General features: G+C 41.2%; 1 protein-coding gene across 1 annotated transcript in view; it reads left to right on the top strand.

Moving 5' to 3' along the window:
* The window catches only part of ATWHY2 (WHIRLY 2), a 51,220-nt gene extending 25,730 nt beyond the window's left edge, over positions 1–25,490 (top strand). The window contains exons 7-8 of the mRNA XM_088963639.1: positions 23,798–23,886; positions 24,982–25,490. Of these exons, the coding sequence (XP_088819765.1) occupies positions 23,798–23,886; positions 24,982–25,098 (206 nt within the window). The 3' untranslated portion in view covers positions 25,099–25,490. The remainder of the gene's footprint in view (positions 1–23,797; positions 23,887–24,981) is intronic.
* The last annotated feature ends 252 nt before the right edge of the window (positions 25,491–25,742 follow it).

The following is a 25,742-nucleotide window of genomic DNA, read 5'->3' as shown; positions in this document are numbered from 1 at the left end:
GGATAAACTTCCCCATACACTGTCTAATAGGTGGATTGGTGGTCTTTCAGTATGCTCTTGCACTGGAGGAGGTGGAGACTCAAAACACTACGGGAACAACAAGAATGGAATTATCAACTGGAAGGGGAAGAGGAAGAGGAACCTCTGTGGGAGAGAGACATGTTAGGACTTGTGAAGAATGACATAGACTCAAAAAATGTAACATAAGGGCAAACAAATGGAACAACCACTCAAGGTACCTACATCAAGATAAGGGTATGAGGTCCACATGAGATATGACTCATAGATGGTTTTTCAAATTCGAAGATTTCACGGGGTGTTCCTAATGATGTCTGTGTTTGGGCTTGCAAAATTTTCCTCTGATGCCAACACTCATGTCTCCACCCGAGTAATGGGAGCTGAAAATTTATTCCATTAAAAGAAAAGAGGTATGGAGGACGAGGGAGTAGTAGGAAGGTGGAGGTCTGAGGTGTTGATCGAAGCCAAGACTTTCAAGTTCGAAGAGGAAAGGATCAAAGGTGAGGACGTAATGAAAATCGGAGAGAATAACAGGGTGACTATGTTGGTGTCCAAGGAGGTCATCATCTGGATGAAAGGTTTCATAGATGGGGCTATCAACTCTGGTAAGGTGATTGGCTGGACAAACTCAATGGCAGTTCTAGGTAAGATTTATGTAACAAAATTGAAAAGAAACAAAAAGGGATGGCTTATCTCTGTGGTGGAGTTTTTTGGAACAAATGGAAAGCAATTGCTTTGTGTGCCGGAAGGAAGGCTACGGAAAGGGTGGATGGACTTTGTGAAGGTGCTACAGTCTTTTTTTGTAGCCTTGGAAGTGAAGAGAGCAGAGGGGGTGAAGAGAACTAGTCAAAAATCCAAAGACCAGGGTAAAAAAGCTCAGGAGGGGGCAGTTTCGATTTGTTCCTCTGGGAGCGTAGAAGTGCAAGGCATTCCGACTGAAGTGGTGGTTGCTTGCGCTTCTAGTCTTCGAAGGTTATTGGTAGGAGCAGGGAAGGATGAATGGAAGAAAAGAAGGGTGCTAGTGGCTGATAGAGGAGTGATAGATTGGAGAAGGGTTCTGTGTACAGTGGCAGGGGAGTTAGGATTTGGGAGTGAAGCTATGTTGTTTCCTTTTGCAGAGACGAAAGCCGTGCTTGATGTAGGCGACCAGGAGCTAAGTTTTAAAGCAGTAGTGGTGGATGGAGTTTTGATACAGGTTCAGAACTGGAGTCCAATATGCAATGAAGTCGAAGTCCAAGATGGGTGTGTCCGGTTGAAGCTTGTAGGCCTTCCATTTCACTTTTGGCGGAACTCTGTTCTTGAGCACATCGTGCAATGTCTGGGAGGCATCTTGGTGAAAGCTGATAAACGGAATCTGGGTTCTGTGGAGTTACAGGTTGCTGGTGTAATGCACGAGAACCTACCGAGGGTCATTGAAATCTGCTCGGATGAAGCCTGGTACAAGGTGTGGGTGGCCTCTGAGGTTGAACGGTCGTGGTGGGGAGGTGTTCCTAAGGTAGAAGATGATGAGCTGGCTAGGTGGTGGACACGTGGAGGGCATAGGTTGGGAGTTGAAAAGGTGGAGCAGATGAATGTTTTTTTTGGCGTTACTTAGCCGGTTGGGGAAAACCAAACAACAAGAAACCTTTTTAAGGAAAATATTTCAAATAGGTTTGAATCAAACAACTTAATGGCGGGCTACTCTTCCTTTGCTGACGTGGCGAAAGGCAGGATGGGTTGGGGAGCCGAAGGTCTGGGCCGAGCCGTTGAAGGTGGCGGGTGGGCCGGGCGGGGTGAAGGTTGAGCCGGGACAGTATTGGAAGGGCCCACGTGACAACTTAAAAGGTCACATGGGCGGGTCGGGTGGCTGTAACACTGAAAGGGGGATCCATTTGAAGGACCCACGTGATAACTTAAAATATCACGTGGGTTGGGGCAAAGGGGTTTCTCTTGGGGCGCTGTTAGACAATGTTAATGGTCTATCATCGTCCGAAGTCGCGAGAAAGGGGGGGGCTTGTGCGCAGCGGCGGAAGTTGGAGAAAAAACCGGAGTTGCAGTGGGCTTCCTGGCGAAGTTTGGAGGAGCATAGCCCACTGCGACACTCCTCAGAAAGGCCGAATCCAAGATTTGCTAGGGAAAGAACTGATGAGAGGGAAGAGAAGGATGAAGGCTGGGCGCAGTGCAGTGAAGGAGATGAAGAAGCGGAGGACCCTTCTGTTGATGGTACTAGCGTGGGCAATGTAAACGACGAAGGTAGTTGTGATGGAGGTGACTTGGATGGGTGGAATATTGCAAACTTATTTCAGGGTGTAGATTGCAATCAGGTCAACTCATTCCCAAGGTTACAGAGTGTGCAAGGATTATCATAAGGGGTAAACCAGGAGAACAGGAAGCAGAGCAGGAACACACCATCTAGGGGTGAACCAGGGGTAGAGTGGAAAGATCTCCAGGTTGACCAAAGGACAGAAGTACTTCCCAACCAACTAAGGGAGACAGATGTTTACCAACCTCTGGAACAAGAGAGGGAGGCCGGGAGCAGTCTTTTTCTAGCTTGTCCATCAATCCCAGGTAACCAAGTGAGTTCGGTTTGTGCTACTAATTTGTCTCCTGTGTCTTTGGTTCTAGATTCCGTTCCTGTTCCATGTCTTGTAGCCCATGAATATGCAGCCATGCTAGAAGGCGGGCTCTCCAAGAAGAGGGAGAGGGGAAGGAAGGAAAGTGAAAGGTGCGGGAAGGAAGGTTTAGGAGTGAAAGTGTGGGAAATCATTTAAAGAGTGTTTAAGGAAGTGGAAGGAAAGTTGATTTGGAGGAGGGAAGGGGAGGAAGGAAGAGGGGAGGGGTTAGTGGAGAGGAGGGAAAGGATTGAGGGTAGAGATGGAGGGAAAGGAACAGGGAAGGAGGGAAATATTAGGAGAGGGAAAATGGATGGAGAGGAAAGATCAGAGGTGGGATCGGGGGAGAGGAAGAACGGGCAGATGGGTAGAGTTGGAGGGGTTTCTGTAGGAAGGGTAGGGGTGGAGGACTCGATGAGAGAAGACATGATAGCAAAATTTGTAGAGAAGTTGGGCTGTAGGTTGGAAGATTTGAATGTGTTGAAAGAAAGATTACAGAAGAGGAAGGAGATCAGAACAAAGAAGAGGAGATTGAGTGAAGTAGAGAGATTGAAGAGAGATGTAGAAGGAGACAAGAAGCTTGGGGTAAAAGGAGATAGGGGGAAAAGGGGGAAAGTAGTGGAAGGTGGCAAGGGGTTTAAAAAAGAAGTGGAATGAAGATTCTTAGTTGGAATGTGAGGGGAATTGGGAGTGCAAGGAAGAGAGTGACAATAAAAGAGGTAATAAAACAGTTTGACCCAGACATTGTGCTGTTGCAAGAGTCTAAGAGAAAGGAGTTTAATAACATTTGGGCACGGAGTGTTTGGAAAGCCAGGGGTTAGCTGGGTGGCTTCTCCCTCTTGGAGTGCGTCCGGGGGGATTGTAACAATGTGGAAGAGGGATGTGGTTGAAGGCCTAGAGGAGTTGATCGGAAAGTACTCGGTTTCCATGAAGTTTAAGCAGCACGAGGGTGATTTTACGTGGGTGCTCACAAATGTTTACGGACCGAATGACTACAGAAAGAGAAAGGAGTTGTGGGAGGAGTTGGTTGATGTTAGAGGGTTGTGGGATGGGCCCTGGTGCTTGGGTGGGGACTTCAATGTAATTAGATTCTCGGAGGAATCCAATAAGGTTAACTAGAGGGTGACAAAAAGCATGATGAAGTTTAACAACTTTATGGATGACTTTGAGCTTAAAGAGATCCCCCTAGCCCATAAGACATTTACTTGGTCAAATCTCCATTCTAGACCCATTTGCTCTAAACTGGATAGGTTCCTGTTCTCTCTGGATTAGGAAGATCAGTGGGGAACCTTGGCTTCTAGAGCTCTTCCAAGGGTGACCGCCGATCACTAGCCCATAGTGTTATGTAAGGAGGAAAGATGGCATGGAGGTCCTACCCCCTTTAGATTTGAAAATATGTGGTTACTCCATCCAGGGTTTACTAACAAAGTGAGGGAGTGGTGGTTTGAGTGTAACCCATTGGTGGAATGGGAGGGGATGAAATTCCATAAGAAACTTCAATTTTTGAAAGCAAAAATCAAGGAGTGGATTTTGGTGGAGTTTGGGAGGATGGAAGAAAGAAAGGGAGATCTTTTGGATAAGATTGAAAGCCTTGACTCTAAAGAAGAAAGGGGAGAATTTGGAGAGGAAGACAATGAGCTCAGGAGAGATCTGAGAAGACAGTTAGAGGACTGCCTGCACAAGGAGGAAATTAGCTGGAGGCAAAAATCTCGGTGTAAATGGGTGCAAGAGGGGGACAGAAACACTAGGTTTTTCCACTTTCTAGCTGATGGCAGGAGAAGAAAGAACCTGATCTCCAAGTTGGTAGTAGATGGAGTTGAGTTAGTACATCAAGAGGAGATTGTCGGGGCCTGTGGAGCACTTCAAATCTATTCTAAGAAGGTCTGTGTGTAGAAGGGTGTGGGTAGAAGGATTGGATTGGCCAAATGTAGGGGTGGAGAATAGGAGAAGGTTGGAAAGTAGCTTTAGTTTAGAAGAGATCAAGGAGGCTGTATTTTCTATGGATAGAACAAAAGCTCCAGGGCCGGATGAGTTCACAATGGCTTTTTATCAGGACTGTTGGGAGATTTTGAAAGATGATATTTTGCGGGTGTTTGAGGAGTTTTTCAGGAGATGATTTGTCAATCTGAGTGTGAATTCTACATTTATAGCCTTAATTCCAACAAAGAAAGATGCTTCCCACCCGAAGGATTTTAGGCCAATTACCTTGGTTAATAGCTTGTATAAGATCATTGCAAAAGTGTTGTCTTTGAGGTTGAAGAAGGTTTTGCCAGATATCATTGCACACTATCAAGGAGCTTTTGTGAATGAAAGACAAATTACTGATCAGATTTTAATTGCTAATGAGAGTGTGGAGAACTTTAAGAGGGATAAGAAGAAGGGAGTGGTTTGTAAGTTGGACTTGGAAAATGCTTATGACTTGGTGGATTGGGACTTCTTGAGGAAAGTTGACTAAATTTGGGTTTGGGGCTAGATGGTGTAAGTGGATCATGGGTTGTGTCCGGAATTGTCATTACTCAGTGCTAGTGAATGGGACAGTGGTAGATTTCTTTCCAGCCAGTAGGGGTATAAGACAAGGAGACCCCCTTTCTCCTTTCTTGTTCATTCTAATTGTGGAAGTTTTGGGAAAACTGATTCACAGAGCAGATTCTAGGGGGCTCATTTGAGGCTGGAGAGTTGGGAGGGTGGAAACCCCCATTACTCACTTGCAGTTTGCTGACGACACAATTCTGTTTTGTGAAGGCGGTAATGTGAGTTTTATAAGGAATTTGAAGTCGGTGATAGAACTGTTTGAGCAAATGTCCAACTTGAAGGTTAACCTTGGGAAAAGATGTGTTGTGGGGGTAAATTTGGATGAGGGAGAGATCAGGGAGAGTGCTGAAGTGTTGGGGTGTGAAGTCTCGGGGTGGCTTTTGAATTACTTAGGGTTGCCTTTAGGTGATAATCCCATGAGAGAGCTTTTGGAACCCAATGGTGGAAAGGTTTGAAAAAAGACTGGTTTCATGAAAAAAGAACTACCTCTCTCTTAGTGGGAGAATTACACTTATTAAGGTCACGCTTGCTAATTTACCTATCTTTTTCCTGTCGGTGTTTAAAATCCTAGTGAAGGTTGCTAATAGATTGGAGAAGATAATGAGAAATTTCCTGTGGGAATCGGGAAAGGAAAAGAAGGATCATAGAGTTCGTTGGGAGATTGTTTGTAGGAGTAAGACTTGTGGTGGTTTGGGGCTTGGGAATATTAGGAGAAGGAATATGACTCTATTGGGAAAGTGGTTGTGGAGATTCCCTTTGGAGAAGGAGAAGCTATGGCTAGAATAGTGGCAAGTATACATGGGTTGGAGCATAATGGATGGGACGCTGGAATCAGAGCTAGGACCACAAGCAATTCTCCTTGGAAAGCCATTCATGACATGCTACCAGTTTTCTCTCCTAATATCAGGTATGATTTGAATTCCGGTAACTCCATAAATTTTTGGGAACAAACCTGGGTGGGGAGTGCCCCTCTAAAGGACCAGTTTCCTTCTTTGTATGCTTTTTCTGATTTGAAAAATGAGCCAATCTCGCCTTTCACCACTCCGTCCTCTTCCACTTCTGGGATTGGGTCTAAGAAGGGATTTGAGGGACTCAGACTTTGACAATATTTTGAGCCTTTTAGCACTTCTTGATAACGTTGTCTTAGACCCCACTAGGGCAGATTCTAGAATTTGGACACCTACCCCCAACAATATCTTTTCTTGTGCTTCTTTCTTCAAAGTCTTAAGTCAGTCCACCAGTCTTACCTTCCCCCCTTTTCCTGTTGATGAGGTTTGGTGCAGAGTAATACCTCCTAGGGTTGGTAGTTTTTGTTGGGAAGCCTATCTGGAAAGAATCAACACTGATGATCTACTCCAAAAGAAGAGACCCAATACTTGTTTGTCACCTCAATGGTGTGTTTTTTGTAAAGCGGATGGGGAGATTGGTTTTCACTTACTGGTGTCTTGCCATTTTGCGAGGTCAATTTGGGAATGGGCTTTGTCCCTATTTGGATGTAGCTGGAATCCCCCATCAGACTTGCAGGGCCTTTTTTCCCCTTCTTTTTTCAGGTGGCGGATAAAAAGGGAAAGGACAATGTGGAGAGGACTAAGGGCTGCAGTATGTTGGACACTTTGGGAAGAAAGAAACTCCAGGATATTCTTAGAAGCTCAGAGAGGAGTAGCAGATCTGAGGGCTTTCATTCATTTTAGGGCAGTACAGTGGCTGAAATCTTTGGAGCTTTTCACAGATTACACTATGGATGACATGTTGAGGAAGTGGGGTGAAATTGCAAGTTGCACACAGACCAAGTCAGTTATGAGTGTGGCTTGGACCCCTCCACCTAGTGGATTCGTGAAACTAAACTTTGATGGGTGTAGCAGGGGAAATCCGGGACAATCGGGGATTGAGGGTGTTTTTAGGGATGAAAATGGGGTCATTTCTGCCATGTTCTTAGGAATGCAGAGTTCTCCTGAAACGATTCTTTCTCTAACGAAGTGTCAGTCAATCTCAATGTGCTTCGTCCTATCATGTTGCACTGGGTTATTTGCAATGTTGATGGTAGCCTTGTTGTCACAGTACAACCTGAGTGGACACTCGACCTTTACCTCGAGCTCAACAAGAAGGGTCCTAAGCCACAATAGTTCAGCAACACCATGAGCCATAGCTCGATATTCAGCCTTTGCACTTGATCTAGCAACCGCATTCTGCTTTTTACTTCGCTATGTAACCAGATTTCCTCCAACAAACGTGCAATACCCAAAAGTAGACTTCCTATCGCCAACAGAGCCAGCCCGATCTGCATTAGTATATGCTTCAATTTCAATTTTATTGTGTTTTTTGAACAAAATTCTTTTTCCTGGGCAAGTCTTCAAGTACCTAAGAATTCTTTCCACTGCTCTCATATGAGGAATCTTTGGAGAGTGCATGAACTAGCTGACCACATGTACAACATAAGCAATATCTAGTCGAGTGAGACAGATTTATCAACTTCCCTACCAGTTTTTGGTATCTTTCTTTATCAAGGTAGTCCTCTCCAACTGATTCCTGTAGACCATGGTTTTGTTCTATTGGAGTATCTGCTAGTCTACACCCCATCATACCTGACTCCCCTAGAAGGTTAAGGACATACTTCCGCTAACATATATAGATGCCCTCTTGTGACCTAGCAACTTCAATTCCACGGAAGTATCTCAGATGGCCCAAGTCTTCGATTTCAAACTCAAAAGCCAAGAACTCCTTTAATCTTTTTATCTCTTCCAGATCATCCACTGTAATCACCATATCATCCACATAGACGATGAGTACCGTAAGTTGGCTATTTTGTTTTCTTACGAAGAAAGTATGATCTGCACCACTTTGAGTGTATCCCACTCTCTTCATGGCCCCACAAAGTCTCTCAAACCAAGCCCGAGGTGACTGCTTAAGGCCATATAATGCTTTCCTCAGTTTACATACTTTCCCATCAAAGCCATAACCTGGTGGAGGATCCATGAATACCTCTTCACATAGATCACCATTTAGAAAAGCGTTCTTCACATCCAACTGATGTAGCTCCCATGAGAAATTTGCAGCTAATGACAATAAGACTCGGATTGTGTTGAGCTTCGCGACTGGAGCAAAGGTCTCTTTGTAGTCAATCCCTTCCTTTTGAGTAAATCCCTTTGCCACAAGTCTGGCCTTGTATCTATCAATGAAACCGTCCTCCCTATGCTTTATAGTGAACACCCACTTGCATCCCACAATACTCTTCCCTTCTGGTAGATCCACTAATTCCCAAGTCTTTGCTTTCATTAAGGCTTTCATTTCTTCATTCATAGCCTCTTTCCATCTTGGATCAGACACTGCCTCTGAGTATCTAGCAGGAACATGCACGGAGGAGAGAGTAGACACAAAGGAATAATAACGAGGAGATAAACGTGAATAAGAAACAAATTTAGCAATGGGGTGTCGGATAGTACAAGGATGGGTAGACTTACGAAGAGCAATAGGGAGATCCAAATTAGAAGTATGAGTGATAGGATTACCTGGAGCTGTTGAGGCAGATTGATCCGAGTCCGATTGATTGCTGCCATGAGTTAGAGGGTCTTTTTTCCTTCTGTTGTAGGTGATTCTTATATCTTTTTGTTGCTTACTGGTGTCCCTAGTTACATTTGCAGCATCAAAAGTGGTAATAGGTGCAATGGGTGCCTCACTAGGTTCACTCGAGATGCTACAACTACGAGGACGAGGAGGAGAAGATGGAAGGCCCGAGGCAAAAAGAGGCACAAAAAAGGAGGGGAAAGAAGAATCCTCTTCCATCCCACTAGTTTCCCCCTGAAGAGGATTCTGGGAAGAATGAAAATAGGAGTGAGACTAAAAAAATACTACATCTTTTGTAACGTATTTCTTCTTAGTGACGGGATCATAACACTTGTAACCTTTCTGTGTAGGAGAGTACCCAAGAAAGACTCTTTTCGTAGCCCTAGGATCCAACTTGGTCTTCTTTGGATCATTTACATGTATAAAACATACACAACCAAAGACTCTAGGTGGAAGAGGAAAGTCAGGAAGATTTGGGCAAAGGACAAAGAAAGGAGTTTTCATACCCAACACCTTTGATGGCATTCGATTTGCTTGAGACCGGTAGTGCTTGGGAACCTTGTACTAAAATAATAAAGCTTGAGTGGTCTCCAATAAGTGTCTATTTTTGCGCTTAGCAACCCCGTTTTGTTGAGGGGTACTAGCACAAGATGACTGATGTAGCATGCCGACATCTTCCATGAACAGGTTCAAGGATCTTTCAAAATATTCAGCAGCATTGTCTGAACGGAATTACTTAATCTTCTTGTCAAATTGAATTTCAATCTTTTTACAAAATGCCATTGTTATCCGTGGCACTTCATCACATCCTTTTAACAAGTAGATCCATGTGCATCGTGAGTAGTGATCAATAAAACTAATAAAGTAACGAAAGCCATCCACAGAAACAAGGGGTGAAGGGCCCCAAACATTAGAATGGACCAAATCAAAAGGAACTGGAATTTCATTACTAGAAATTGGATAAAGAGTTCTACATTGTTTTGACAACTGACACACTTCACAAACTAAACTTTGACTCGAAATACCCTTGAATAATTCAGGAAACAACCCTTGCAATGATGAAAAAGTTAAATGACCTAGCCTAGCATGCCACAAGTGTAACCTAGTTATTGACTCCTCGTTATTCTGACTACCGGTAGCAGATGATTGTAAGGCCAAACTTATGACTGCATCAAAATAGTAGAGACCTCCACACTCATGACCGCTCCCAATCGTTCTCTTTGTCAATCTGTCCTGAAAGACACAATGAGTAGGAAAGAAAGTTATGCTACAGTTTAAATTCTTAGTAAGGTTCGAAACAGATAAGAGATTGGAAATAAGATTTGGAACATGTAGAACAGATTTAAGAGAGGTTCTTGCTTAGGTCAACCCCCCCTCCCAGAGATGGTGGAGAGGGAACCGTCAGCAACTCTCATCTTATCTTGGCCAGACATCAATTGGTAAGAAAATAAAGAGGACATGTGTGTCATGTGGTCAGTTGCACCGAAATCAATAATCCAAGAAGTAAAGTCTATAGAACTAGTTGTGCTATAAGCAGAGACAATACCTGATCTGGCAAGAGAGGTGGAAGCAAGGGAATTAGTCCTTAGACGGGTTAGGGCCCGGCTAAGGACCTCTACCTCATCAGTAGTGAAACCCAAGGACCCGGATGTGGAGGAATTAGCAGTCTGTCCTATGGGAGAAGATGCAACTGTAGATGTGTTCTTCGAGCTATCACCACTGTGACCAGTAACATGGTTCCCAATTGTTGTTTGATTCTTCTGGGGCTTCTTGTCTTTCCTTAACGCAGCTGGTTTCAGATGAGGATAAAGAACCCAACAAGTCTCTTTTACATGCCTTTCACTACCACAATGGGAGCACTTAAGATGCCTCTTGTCTGAATGCTTGCTCCCCTTTTGGTTTGAAGAAATCAGGGCTGAATGTTCAACAGGCTGTTCAGCTGGCTGTATTTGAGTGTCAACTTGCATCTCTTTCATCCTAACCTCTTCATTTCTTACTAGATAATAGACATGGTGTAAATCTGGCATTTCATCCCTTCCCAGAATTTGAGACCTTGTGCTCTCATACATTGGGTCTAAACCAGCCAAGAACTTAAAGGCTCTACCCTCTTCAATTTGTTTGTCATGCCTCTCTTTGTCTTTTGCATTCTTCCAATCAAGAATAAGATGATGATCAAGTTCTTCCCATAGTCCTTTTAGGGTTGCAAAATACATTGCAAATGTCATATCTCCTTGTCTCAATGCAGCAATGTCTTGGTTGAGCCTATAAATTCTGGCATTATTCTTTCTCTGTCCATAAGTTTTAGAGACTTTCTCCCAAATCTTAACAGCAGTAGGAGAGTGTTGAACAGTCCTGGCCACTTTTGGAGTCATCGAAGCAAGCAGCCAGGACATAACAGTAGCATTTTCCTTACGCCATACTGCATACTCCACACTACCCACTACAGGTTCCTTCTTTTGTCCATCTAAATAACTCATAAGTTCCTGGGAAGTAATGAAGAGCATGGCTGAAATAGACCATTCTCTGAAGTTACATTCATCCAACAATACACTGGTGATCTGCAAGCTGTGCAGATTTGGATTTTCCAGATTAGGAGACCTCCCACCAGTTCTATTATCCCTAGAAGACACTTCTCCCGATATTGAAGACATCTCCTTCCTCTTACAGTGATCACAATTGAAAACTCAATACAAAGAACACTATTTCAGACTTACCGAAGCTGTTGCAGGTCTGAGAACCCCTTGTAACAGGTCTGAAACCAAGAACAATCTGCCTCTGTATTGTGCTGAACTCTTCTAGACTAGACTGGGCTTTGATTTCTGCTGTCGTAGACTGGGATCACCCTTACGATCTGTACTAGGACTGTCGAAGTTAGTCCTTCCACCTAGATCTGTTCCACACAGATCTCTCATAGCAACCGAATGGCTTCTACCTGTTGTAAGGTGTCTAGTAGGCATCGGTTTTTGGAACAAACTCCCCTTGGGCCCTACAACCAAGGGAAACCCTAGATACAAACCTTGCTGTGTTCTACGGTCAGCCCTAGGGTTTCTTCACAACGACCAAGATAAGAGAGAGAGGAAAAAAGGAATAGATAAGAGCAGAGAAAGGTGGCGGCTATAACCAGACGGACGGATTAGTGCTCTGATATCATGTTTGCTGGAAAACAGCAGCTGAAGAAGAAGAAGAAGTTTTGAGAAAGGCGGCGTACTCACTTCAGCCGGCCTTACAATCTTATATTGCTGATTATAAAATAATGTTACATGAATTGACTAGAATGCCCCTGATTAGTGATGGGACACCTAGACAAATAAAACAAATAAAACATTAAACAAGTTTAGGCTCAATAACTAAGAACTTAAGACACAAATATGACTAACATAAACACTAAAAACAGCCGAACCAACAGGCTTAGTTACTAGCTTGTACAAGATTATTGTTAAGGTCCTTTCCATAAGGCTAAAACCAGTTCTTCTTACATTAATAAGTCAGTAGCAAGGGTCTTTTGTAAAAGGGAGACAAATAGCTGTCCAAATCTTCATTGCGAATGAGTGTGTGGAAGAAATGAAAAGATCTAGGAAAAAAAGTCTTTGTATAGATGGACCTTGAGAAAGCTTATGATCTGGTGGATAGGGTGTTCTTAATTGAGGTATTGGAATCATGTGGATTTGGGGAGAGATGGTGTAATTGGATCTTTGGATGTATTAAGACTTGTCATTACTCGATTCTGGTCAATGGGATTGTGAGGGATTTCTTTCTAACTCGTAAAGGTTTGAGGCTGAGAGACCCCCTTTCACCTTTCCTCTTTACCCTAATTGTGGATGTCTTGAGTAGAGATTCATAAGGCTGAAAGGGAAAATAGAATTTGTGGTTAGAAGGTTGGAAGGGATGGGTTACTGATTACTCACTTACAGTTTGTAGATGATATTATAATCTTTTTTTGAAGGGGGAGATCCAACTTTTGTCAAGGAACCTGAAGGACTTGGTGAGGAATTTTGAACTTGTCTCTGTTCTTACAATTAATCTTGAGAAGAGTTGTATTGCAGGACTTAATATGGAAGAAGGAGACCTTATAGTTGTTGCAAGGAGACCCCCTTTCACCTTTCCTCTTTACCTTAATTGTGGATGTCTTGAGTAGAGATTCATAAGGCTGAAAGGGAAAGTAGAATTCGTGGTTGGAAGGTTGGAAGGGATAGGTTACTGATTACTCACTTACAATTTGTAGATGATATTATCATTTTTTGTGAAGGGGGAGATCAACTTTTGGCAAGGAATGTGATGGACATGGTGAGAAATTTTGAACATGTCCCTAATCTTACATTTAATCTTGAGAAGAGTTGTATTGTGGGTCTTAATATGGAAGAAGGAGACCTTATGGTTGTTGCAAATGTCCTAGATTACTCCATCTCAAGGTGGCCTTTGACCTGTTTAGGGCTTCCCCTAGGTGCAAATCCTAGAGAGGGTAGGTTTTGGAGTCAAATCTTTGAGAGGTGTACCAAGAAACAAGCAACTTGGAAAAGGAATTACATCTCACTTGGGGGTAGGATTACTTTAAGTCTACTCTTGCCAATCTGCCAATCTACTATTTTTTGGTTTTTAGGATCCTTAAAAAGGAAATAAATAAGATAGAGAAACTGATGAGGGATTTTTTGTGGGAATCAAGAAAAAGTAAAAAATACCACTTGGTTAATTGGGAAATTGTGAGTAGAAATCTAGAGGCAAGAGGATTGGGAATTGAGAATGTGGATAAAAAGAATTTGGCATTGCTAGGGAAATGGTTATGGAGATGGCAATGGGAACAGGACAGACTCTAGCATAAGATGGTAGGCAGTATTTATAGCAGGTTGGGGCAAGGTTCAAAGTATCGGAAAGGCAATTTTAAGAGACGTATCGGGATACGCTTTGGACACGTATGGATATAGACGAAAAATCAAGATATGCATAAATATGGTAGAAAATTCAAATAAATCCTAAAAAATATATTACTAACTTTATTTACAAATTTTATATGATTGTAAATAAGTCATTTAAATGTAAAAAGCCATAATTTAATGGTTTATATAAAGTGTGACATATCGGGACACAATTAGTAACCGTTGAAGAATGATGGAATAACTAAAATGTAAAATAAACAAAAAAACTAAAATGTGAATGCCAATTTTCAAAAACCTTTATAATTAATGTTAATATTTATTAGTATAATATATTTAAATAATTAATTCTAGCATTTATTAATAAACACTTGTCACTCATTAAGAAAAGTGAAAATTTACTTAAAATAAAAAATACATATAATTATAGCAAACAAATATGGGTGGCTCATTGGCGAACTTGTGTTTGTTAAAATGAAATGACCAAGGTTCGAATCTTGCTATAGCTAAAATTTGATGTTTTTACACTAACAAAATGAAATTAATGGGAGGGGATCATTAATTAAAGGAAATTAATGAGAGAATTTGAATTAGGCGCTAAAATTTAAATTTAATTTGCCTTGGGTTTGGAGTAATTGATTAATTAATGAAAGAGAAATTAGACTTAAATAAACCACACTAATGAGAGATTTGGTATTAAATATGGATTAACGAAATTAATGATATGTATCAAGCTATATCAGACTGTTTTGGACCTGTATCAGCCGATACAACTCCGATACAGGCCCGTATCGGTCGATACGTATGAAAAGAAACGGAACAAAAAATTTATACACATTTTGCATCTTGGGTTCTTGTTAGAACGATACGTATCGGTCGATATGAACTGATATTTTGAACCTTGGGTTGGGGAATGGCTGGGATGCATGTGTTTTGAACTGGGCTACATTAGCATCTTCGTGGAAGGCAATTCATGGCATTTTGCCCACTCTTCTCCTATTCGTCAGGTATGATGCTTGTTCAGGGGATACTATTAAATTTTGGGAGGATATCTAGATTGGGTCTTATCCTCTAAAGGAACTCTTCCCGTCCTTATACTTAGTTTCTTTGTACAAAAGAGAATGTATCTCTAAATTCATTGTTGCCCCTATTTACCCAATGGATCATAACTGGGATTTTGGTTTTCGTAGAGGATTAAGGAATGATGAAATGGGGGCTTGTTTGGATTTGCTTCAAATACTTCAATGTGTGTGTGTTTTGATCCTAGCAAGTCAGACAAGCCTGTTTGGACCCCCCGTCACCCTAAGGGTCTGTTTTCTTGTGCTTCCTTTTTCAAGTCTCGTGCAAACCCATTCCCCCCTAAAATAAGAGCTTTTTGTTGGGAAGTAATTCATGGGAAAATTAATATTTTGGAAATGCTACAGAAGAGGAGACCCAATTTATGTTTCTCTCCAAACTGGTGTGTTTTGTGCAGATTTGGTAATGATAGTTGCGATCACTTACTGATTTCTTGCTCTTTTGCTGCAGATATATGGAATTGGCTTTTTTCTTTGTTTGGGTGCAGGTGGTCTTTACCAACGGAGGTTAACTTGATGTTTGATCCTTCTATGCTTACATGGACAAAAAAGAGGGGAAGAATAATGTGGAGGTGTGTTAGAGCAGCCTTGGTTTGGACCATTTGGGAAGAGAGGAATGCGACAGTCTTCTTTGATAAGGAAAGAAGCAAGGAAGAAATAAGGGATTGTGTGATGGTTAGAGTGATCCATTGGATCAAAGCTTTGGACTTGTTTTCTCAAATTTCTCCTGACGACTTATGGAGGAATTGGGAAGGTGTTGCAAGAAGCTCTTCTAGAAAAGAAAGAACAAATGTTGCATGGCTTCCCCCACCTCCGGAATATGTAAGACTGAATTTTGATGGGAGTAGCAAGGGGAATCCAGGATCTACTGGTTTGGGGGGGGGGTTGTGAGGGGCATGGAAGGCAAATTAATAGCCTTGTTTTCTGGTCCATTGGGGTATGGGGATTCTCTCAAGGCAGAATTGCTTGCAGCTTTACAAGGAGCAGAAATTGCAAATGAATTGAACATAACCAATTTGGTGATTGAAGGGGACTCAAAATTGGTGGTGGATTGGTTAAAGGATCCAGAATTTGTGATATGGTGCTACAAGGATGAGTTAAAAAGGTTTTTTGGATCACCAAGAATATGAATTTAAGGATACAATGGGTTAGGACATCGGCAAACAGATTGGTTGATACTCTAGCCAGGCAAGGGGTGAATAGAAAATCATTGTTTTGAGCTCACTTGTAATTTCTCTGTTTTGTTTATAGAGAGGTAGCATCTCATGCCTCTCTAAGGGATGCTTGTAATGATTATATTTTTCAGAATTAATAAAATCTAACTTATCAAAAAAAGAAGAGGGTTGTATGGGTGTGTATAAGACACCTTGCCCACACCCAGAAACTAATATTTATATAAAATACATAAAAGGACAAATCTTTCCTCAAGATACAAAAAAATGTACAAAAAAGGTACAAGAAAATAATATAGTGTACATGGAATATAATATAAACATACTCCCAAGATAAAAGTAAAAGGACAAAATCGCCCTCTTTGTCTCTATAGTATCATTCATTGCTTGAATTGTACTGTAACCTTTCCTCACTTGTGTTTTTTAGGACTTAACTTCCGGCAGGACGATTGCTACAGGAAACATAGTAGATAGCCTGCCTCTACATTCTCAAGAATAAGGCTGGTTTCTTGGCATCAATGTTAGAGTTAAGTAGTCAGTTGAGTCAGTCATATAAGAGTCAGGTGTATTTATGGCATAATTGTTTGGGTTATGTGTCGTTTGAATTATTGAAGTATTTGTTTCCTTTTTTATTTAAGTCAATTCCAATGTTCATGTTAGTGTCGAGTATGTAGGGGTATTTCTGTCTTTATACTTATGTTGAGGTTGCTGATCTGTAATATTATATTAGAACTAGTGTCCCTCACTTAAGTAAGGGCACATGTGTCTTTTCCATTATGTTAGTAATATAAAACATGTCTGGCTGAATGGGAGAGGTAATTTTTTCTCTCATTTGAACTAGACTTTTCTTCTTTCATTTTCTTCTCTTTTCTCTCTCTTTTTTTTCTTTTTTCTTCTCTCTTGGCTGTTATCAGACTAACAGAACTCAAGGGCAGGCCGAATCATAATATGCTATCAGAGCACAACTAAGCAACTCGGATCTGCCCAGATTTCTGTTTTTTGCGCACTCAGTCTAGGGTTTTCTCTTGATTTCTCTGCCATCGATTGCAGATAAGGGAAAGGGCTGAAAAGGAGTGGTCGCCCTCTTTCCTTGGAGGTCTCTATGCCTCCAGTTGTGCTGTTCATGGTTGGTTGCTGTGGTTCCTAAGAAGCCCTCCCCTAATCGATGAAGAGAAGAGGGCTAATTTGTTTTTGTGTGGTTTGTTTTTCGGGTGATGAGGTAAGAGATTTCTGCATATTTTTGTTATGAATCAAATAGGAAGTATGTTTCAGATTGTATGGTGGGATTTCAGACTGTAGTGTGCTAGGGTTTATGCTGTTTTTTAGTGTGATTCGAAGGGGGAGTGGTCCTCATATGGTGTGGTGAGATTTCAGGTAGTCGTGGGGTAGGGTTTGTGGTGTAAAGAGTGCAATCTTTAGCAATAACAAGTGCTGAAACCAGTGTGATCAAGTAGTGTGCAGTGTGCCGAATTCAGTAATAATAGAATTCAGCAACCGAAGATAGCAGTGATAGCAAATCTAATGTGATGATACCTACTGACTACCTAAATGTTCAAATGACCTCCATTAAATTGAATGAAGAGAATTATGTACCTTGGGCTAAATCTCTAGAAGTTTTTCTGAAGGCAAAGAAGAAGGTGACACACATAAGGGAGGAGAAACCCTCCATTGATTCTCATGAGTTTGATGACTGGGAACAAGAGGATGCACAAATTATCATGTGGTTATGGAACAGTATGGAACACAAGATTAGTGTAAATTTCATGTTTCTTGACACTGCCAAAGATGTGTGGGACCATGCTAAGAAGTTGTATTCTGGTCAAGACAATACAACCGGAGTATATCAGCTATATCAAGAATACTTCAATCTGCAACAGGGCAATCAGAGTCTTGATGAATAGTATGCTAGTATGAGAAACGTTCGTAATGAGTTGAATGTTTATCACCCCCTCACTTCTGATGTCAAAATTCAGCAACAACAGAGAGAACAACTTGATGTGACTCGGTTTTTGGTGGGGCTGAAATCTGAGTATGAACCAGTGCGGGCTCAAATACTAGGAGGGTTAGCTCTCCCTTTCTTAGAAGAGGTGTTTGCTCGACTTCAGAGGACTTCCATTGGATCTACTGAGAACTCTAATGCTTCTGATAGATAAGCCTTTGCAATATCAAGGGGCCGTGGTGTTGGAGGTGGAGCTCGGGGAACTTAGTCTGGCCGTAGTGGTAGCAGTGGTCCGGTATATGGCCGCAGTGGTGGTGGTGAACCTACATATAACCGTGGTGGTGGTCATACTGGAGGTAGAGATTCATAGGGAGCTCGTGGCAGAGGACGTGGCTCGGGTCCGAGGAGATGTACTCATTGTGGTATGGATGGACATACCATTAATTATTGCTATGACTTGCATGGTCCACCCTCAACTTGGGCCAATCATGCCATGACTAGTGACACCAGTTTCAGACAGGAGAGTCGTTCAGCTGATCAGATGCCTCCTACATCCACAAATGTTCTCGAGAAGGAGATGGTGAGTGTTCTCCGTGATGAGTATGAGAGGTTTGTTCAATCCACATCTTAGCAAAACACGACTACTTTCGCACACTCAGGTATGGCTTGTTTGGCATCCACACCCAATCCCTGGATTATTGACTTTGGAGCCTCCGATCACATGATTGGAACTCCAGGTGTGTTTTCTTCCCTCATTGTTCAACATCACAATCTGTTACCCTTGCTAATGGTGCCACATCCTCCATTTGTGGTGTTGGCAATGTTAACATGGCCCCCTTATCTTTATCCTCAGTTTTGTATGTCCCTAAATTTCCGTTTAACCTTATGTCTGTTAGTAAGTTGACCAAGTCACTCAATTGCTCTATTACTTTTTACCCTTCTTCGTGTGTTTTTCAGGATCTCAAGATGGGGATTAAGATTGGTGGAGGGCATGAAGCTAGTGGCGGAAGAACATCAATAACTCTCCAGTCATCTCTCTCCTCTCTAGTGGCACTGTCGATTTGGTCATCCTTTGTTGAAAGTTTTGAAGTCGTTGGTTCCTTCGTAGAGTCAACTTTCTGTTTTAGATTGTGAGTCGTGTCAGTTGGGGAAACATCATCGTGTTCCCTTTAATCCTAGGGTTGATAACTATGTGTCGAGTCCTTTTTTCTTTGGTTCATTCAGATGTTTGGGGTCTTTATAAAGTGATGTCATACAATGGATTTAGATATTTTGTCATTTTTGTTGATGATTATTCAATGATGACGTGGCTCTATTTAACGAAAGAAAGGAGTGAATTGTTTACCATCTTCCAAAGAAAGGAGTGAAATGCTCACATTAAAATTTTTCGTTCTGATAATGGCCGTGAATATTTCTTTGTCATTTCACGAATACTTGGACCAACATGGTATTATACATCATTCCTCATGTACCTACACCCCACAACAAAATGGGGTGGTTGAGAGAAAGAATCGTCATCTTTTGGAAACAGCTCGGTCCCTCATGCATCACATGAATGTTCCCAAACCCTTTTGAAGTGATGCAGTGCTTACTTCTTGCTTATTGATTAATTGGATGCCCATGTCTATCCTTGATGGTCATTCCCCATTCACTACCTTGTTTCCCACCTTGTCTCCGTTTTCTCTTTCTCCTCGGGTTTTTAGGTATGTCTGCTTCGTCCATAATCCGGGCCCCAGGATGGACAAGTTAGATGCACAATCCATTAAGTGCATCTTCCTTGGCTATTCCCAGACCCAGAAACGGTATAAGTGTTATCGTCTTAGTTCTCGACATTCCTTTGTGTGTGACGATGTTACATTCTTTGAGTCTACGTTTTTCTTGGGTTCCGGTGATGCTTCTTCCTCCTCATCACCTCCTCTTCCACTTTTAGTTGCAGATTCTGTTTCCCTTGTTCCAGCTGTGACCAAGTCCTTGCCTCCAGTGCCACCACTTGTTGAATGACCACCCACATGTCAAGTGTATACACATTGCCCACATGTACCGACTGCTACTCCTCCAGCTCCATCAACGTCGACAGATCCGGCAGTTGTCTCCACACCAGCCCCAAACCTAGTATCTGATCTTGATCTTCCCATTGCCTTGCGGAAAGGTAAACGCACTTGTACCCTTCATCCTATTTCTAATTATCTTTCACTCACTCACCTTTCCGCTTCCCATTGCTAGTTTATCTCTTTGTTATCCTCAGTTGTTGTCCCTAAGGATGTCCAAGAAGCCCTTGCCTGTCTAGGGTGGTGCTATGCAATGGAAGAAGAACTCTCAGCACTTGTAGTGTAAACCGCCTGAAAGCTAGATTGGTTGCAAAAGGGTACTCCCAAACCTATGGTATTGACTACACAGAGACCTTCTCCCCAGTTGCTAAGATAGGTTCGGTTCGTGTTGTGATCTCTCTTGCTGCTATGCATGATTGGCCCCTTTATCAGCTTGATATCAAGAGTTCTTTCTTGCATGGTGATTTGTTCGAGGAGGTCTATATGGAGCAACCACCGAGGTTTGTTGCTTAGGGGGAGGATGGTAAGGTATGCAGATTAAAGAAGGCTATTTATGGGCTTAAACAGTCTCCTCGAGCATGGTTTGGTAGGTTCAGTGAGGTGGTAAAGAAGTTTGGTATGAAATAGTGTCAAGTTGATCATTCAGTCTTCAATCATGACTCTCAAGCAGGAAAAATCCTATTGTTGGTGTATGTAGATGATATTGTTATTACCAGGAATAATAAAATGGACATTGACAGGTTGAAAACTTTTCTACAGGAACATTTTCAAACAAAGGACCTTGGTAAATTGAAATATTTCTTGGGGATAGAAGTAACAAGGTCTAAGCATGGTATTAATTTGTGTTAGAGGAAATATGTGCTTGATTTCCTGGAGGAAACGAGTTTGTTAGGTGCGAAACCAGCTGAAACACCTATGGAAACAAATATTAAGCTGAGCAGTGATATGGGTGAAGTGTTTGAAGACCCTGGCAGATACCGACGACTTGTAGGTAAACTGAACTACCTAACCATTACTCGGCCAGATATTTCATTTGCGGTTAGTGTGGTAAGTCAGTTCATGCAGAAACCTTTGGTTCGTCATTGGGATGCAGTTCTAAGAGTTGTGAGGTATTTAAAATGGGCTCCTGGTCGTAGTTTGAAATACAAAAGTGGTGGAAAACTTGAAATAGAAGGATATACTGATGTTAATTGGGCCGGTTCTATGTCTGATAGGAGGTCTACCACAGGTTATTACACTTTTCTTGGGGGTAATCTGGTAACATGGAAAAGTAAGAAGTAGACAGTCGTGGCGAGAAGTAGTGCAAAGGCAGAATATAGAGCTATGGCGCATATTACTTGTGAATTAGTGTGGTTGAGGAACTTTCTATAGGAGATAGGATACGTTGTTAACACTCCAATGAAGCTCTATTTGTGACAATCAGGCTGCAGTTCATATTTCTTCTAATCCGGTGTTTCATGAAAGAACCAAACACATAGAGGTTGACTGTCACTTTGTGAGAGAGGTGCTGAATGGAGTGATAAACACTGCATATGTTAACACAGGGAACCAGTGGGCAGACTTATTTACTAAAGGGTCGAGTGGACTATATATGTAGCATGCTGGGATTATATGATATATACTCACTAGCTTGAGGGGGAGTGTTAGTGTCGAGTATGTAGGGGTATTTTTGTCTTTATACTTATATTGAGGTTGCTGATCTGTAATATTATATTAGAACTAGTGTCTCTCTCTTAAGTAAGGGCACATGTGTCTTTTCCATTATGTTAGTAATATAAAACATGTCTGGCCGAATGGGAGAGAGAATTTTTTCTCTCATTTGAACCAAACTTTTCTTGTCTCCTTTTCTCCTCTTTTCTCTCTCTCTTTCTTTCTTCTTTCTTCTTCTCTCTTCTTCTCTCTTCTTGGCTATTATCAGACTAACAGAACTCAAGGGCAGGCCCAATCATAATAGTTCAATTTTCAATGTCAAACGTGTTAGGCAAGTAGTGTAGAACATCATTTTTTTCAAGGAATAAAAGATCAAGTTCCCTTTTCATATTGTGTATTTGGATGTTTAAGGCCCTGCTACTATAACATCTGGATGTGGTTACGAATACTTTATCATCTCAATTGATGATTATTCCCATTATACTTGGAAAGTCCTTGTGCACATTGGAGATGAAGTTCCAAAAATTGTAAAGGATTTCTAGTTGATGGTGTTTACTCAATTCCATGTTGAGGTTTAGAGATTCTAGACAAATAATGCAAAGGAATATTTCCATGGTGATCTTATTGATTTTTTGCTGTTCGTGGATCTTTCATCGTAGTTTATGTGCCACAACACCACAACAAAATGGTGAAGAGAGGAAAAATAGACAGATAATGTACCAAAGCCTTGCACGAAGTAGCACGTGGAATGATGTTACACATGAATGTACCTAAATGTTTTTGGATGGATGTTGTATTTGCTGCTGCTTATGTGGTCAATTGTATGCTCTCTAGAGTACTGAACTTAAGGCTCTTCATTAGCTTTTATACCCTCAACCCCGTTTATTCTCCATTCTTATAAGAGTCCTTGCTTGTAAGTCCTTTGTCCAAGACTTTGGTATCCATCCTCTCAAAAGGGTTACCATTGGTTTGATTCAGTTACTGGTAAGTATATTGTTTCTATGGATATCTCTATCTTTGAGTTTGAGCCCTTTAACTTGCTTCTCCTCATGGGGAGAGTTGTGTGGAGGAGAAGTAGGTTTGTTAGGTTCCTTGTCCTTCCATCCTAGATCTTGCTCCTTTCCATGTCTTCTTACATAAGTGTCATAGAGATCAATAGTGTTCTAAAGATGTGGGGTTCCCAAATACTGTGCAATCAACACTGTCAGACTTCCAGGAGGTAAGCCCATTTCAACTAGGTGTCCTTGTTCTTGTTGATTCCTTTGTTCCTACTTCTGTTGGTGATCCTGCGAATGATCTTGACATTCCCATTGCTTAAAAAAAGGGTGTTAGGTACTACAAAATATTCCATTGCTCATTATCTTATGACCATGTTTCTCCAACTTATTGTGCTTTTTTGTTTGTTGTTGATTGTATCCCCATACCCAAAAATGTTGCAAAAGCTTTGACATATTTTGAATGGACAAATGCTATGAAGGAGGAGATTAATGACCTCCATAAGAACGATACTTGGGAGTTGGTGGACCTTCCAAAAGGGAAAGACTTAGTAGGGTGTAAATGGGTGTTTTTAGTGAAGCACAAGGCGGATGGGACAGTAGAAAGGTACAAGGCAAGGTTGGTGGAAAAAGGGTACACCCAAGTCTATTCGAGTTCTTTTGTTATTTGGATTGGGAGTTGCATCAACTTGATATAAAAATGCATTCTTAAATGGTGACCTGGAAGAGGAAGTGTATATGGTTCAACTACCAGGTTTCCATGCTAAAGGCAGTGAAGACAAGGTGTGTAGGCTGAAAAAGTCCATGTATGGGCTAAAGCAGTTTCCTAGAGCCTGGTTTGATAGGTTTCATATGGCGGTTTTTCCTATATTTGGATAGGCAATGGTTCCATTGACACCGCTTTATTAAACCTTATACATGACGTTACAGGTTGATCCATTTGACCTGGATGGTTGAACTGAACTGCTACCCAGGGGGAGAAATGGGTCTGCCTTTGGGGTTGTTTTTAAACCACTGCATTGGATGATATTTAGAAACTTTTTTTTCTTGGCCTAGATGTTGAGCCTTTATGCTTGGGATCTGCTTTAATTAATATTTTGCTCAATGTTACTTAGAAAAAGGGAAAAAGATGCTGGATTTAGATTGTCATTGAATTGTGCCAATGTCCTTGGTTTAGTTTATGGAGCTTGGTGATACAGTTATGCTTTGTTCTATAATTCTAGTCTTCAATGCGTTGGTTTTTCTATGCATTTGTAAGAGAATATAATAATCTCATCATATTATTGCCTCTATTCCCCATTCTTGCAGAAACAATTAACATCTTTTATTGTCTTTATATCTGTGCAGGTGTTGTAAATTCCATCCTGAAAACCAATGAGCGTTTTTCTGTCCCTGTTACAAATGCTGAATTTGCAGTGATGCGCACATCTTTTAGTGTATGATATTTTTTTGATCATGCAACTCCATTGATCATAGGAAAGGGTCCCCCATGCACAACCCAAGAAAAAACGGTTTCAGTAGTAGTGTTAGGATTTCATGTTTTGGGGGGGGGGTGTTGAAGCTTTGATTGAGATGCTTTGGAGAAGCCACTAAAAGAAGCTTCAATAAATGCTTGTATGTTGTTTGGGTGGGGCCAACCATGAAAGGCCAAAAGCTGCCATGAGAGCCCTCCCAAGCGGACACTTGGTTCCGTAGAAAATTAAGCATCTCAATTTCATACCTAAGTAGTGATAAAAGCTGACCTTGAATACAATTCCCATGACCCATTAGACCAGTGTATACTGTATAGCTTAAGGACTATCTTGTAGTTTTGGAAACCAGGAACTTTTGGTTGATAAAATCACAACTGCCATAGTTGAGATTATACCCTGAGCGTCCAAACTGTTCTCTTTAATGGATAGAATCTATGTCCAGAAATGTCCAATTTTTTCAACTTGTGAGTGACGGCTGTGGTTGAACCAGCCAGTTGGACCATTCGACCCATTGCTCGTCCAGAATTCTGGGTCTGTTTCACCACTCAACTGCTTGCCTGTAAGTACACTTGGTCCATGTCCTGGTGACCCAGCTGGTTGAATGGTGAACCATTTGATCCGGTCAGCTGGTATCAGGTATAGTGGTTCTCTGTTTTTTTTTTTTTTTAACCATTTCCATCATTGGAAGAAATATTTCTTATCACATTTTTTGTTTAATATGATAAATATATATATTATTAGAGATTCCAATTTTTTTTCTACAAAACTTCTGTATTTTATTTCTATCTATTTTTATACTTTATTATTTAATTATGATATCATGGGTTGTCCTATTTGATGTGGACAATTAAACCATTGACCCACTGCCCAGAAGGAAAAGTGGCTCCTTTTCCCGCTTGGCTTTGGAAACACTGAAGATGCCTTCTAAATTATCAAAACGTGATTTTCGGATTGATAGCATTGAGAAATAAGCAGTTTTTTTTTTTTTTTTTCCTTTGATTACAAACAGAAAGGGTAAAACATTTATAGTTTCTAACAATTAAAACTTTGTTGGTGCAGTTCATGCTGCCCTATCTCATGGGCTGGGATCAGTATATGCGTCAGCTGCCTACAAGCACTGTAGAGCATAAACCAGAGGGGGTGCTGCGAAACTTGGATTTAGAATGGGATAAATGATATGATACAAGACATAGTAATACAAGCTCTATTAAAAGGAGTTTGTACAAGTTTTTAATTTATTTGTATCAAAGGACTTGCTCTGAAGCACGGGCTTTTGGAAGTCTTCATTTCCGTCATTGTGTTCCTTGTGTGATCGAGGTTGATTTTAGGCCTATAAAAATGCTTCTGCTCATAGTAGCCAAATGTCCTCTGCTTACACTTGATTCTATAACCACGAGCCCCTTCGGCATTTTGGCACGAAACGGTATTACATTTGATTCATCTGTAGGGTATGGTCTGAAACATGGACATGGTTCTTCCATATACAAACACATCATGTTACTTGAATCATTGCAGATATCATAACTCCGATATATTTACAATCAATTGAATGAGCTTGCCAATTAAAATATAACTCAAAGGTAATTCGCATCTTTTATATAGGCTTCTTAGGTTCTATTTTGTTCTAGTATTACATTGTTTGTTGGCTTGAAATGTTCCTTCTAAAAAAACAAACGGAAATATATTGATGCTAGGGGTTTATAAAATCAACCCTACGTTTAATGTTTTGGTAAAGAGATATGATCATGATCAGTGTTTAGAAAACCGGACAAGATCGGTTAGTTGAACAGGTTGAATTGTGACCAGTCCCTTGGCTGGTT

Source organism: Nelumbo lutea, chromosome 1 (assembly GCF_056320005.1).
Source record: "Nelumbo lutea isolate HS-2025 chromosome 1, American lotus-T2T, whole genome shotgun sequence".
Classification (NCBI taxonomy): domain Eukaryota; kingdom Viridiplantae; phylum Streptophyta; class Magnoliopsida; order Proteales; family Nelumbonaceae; genus Nelumbo; species Nelumbo lutea.
The sequence above is the reverse complement of the archived record's forward strand: the minus strand, read 5'-3'. Positions and strand labels throughout refer to the sequence as shown.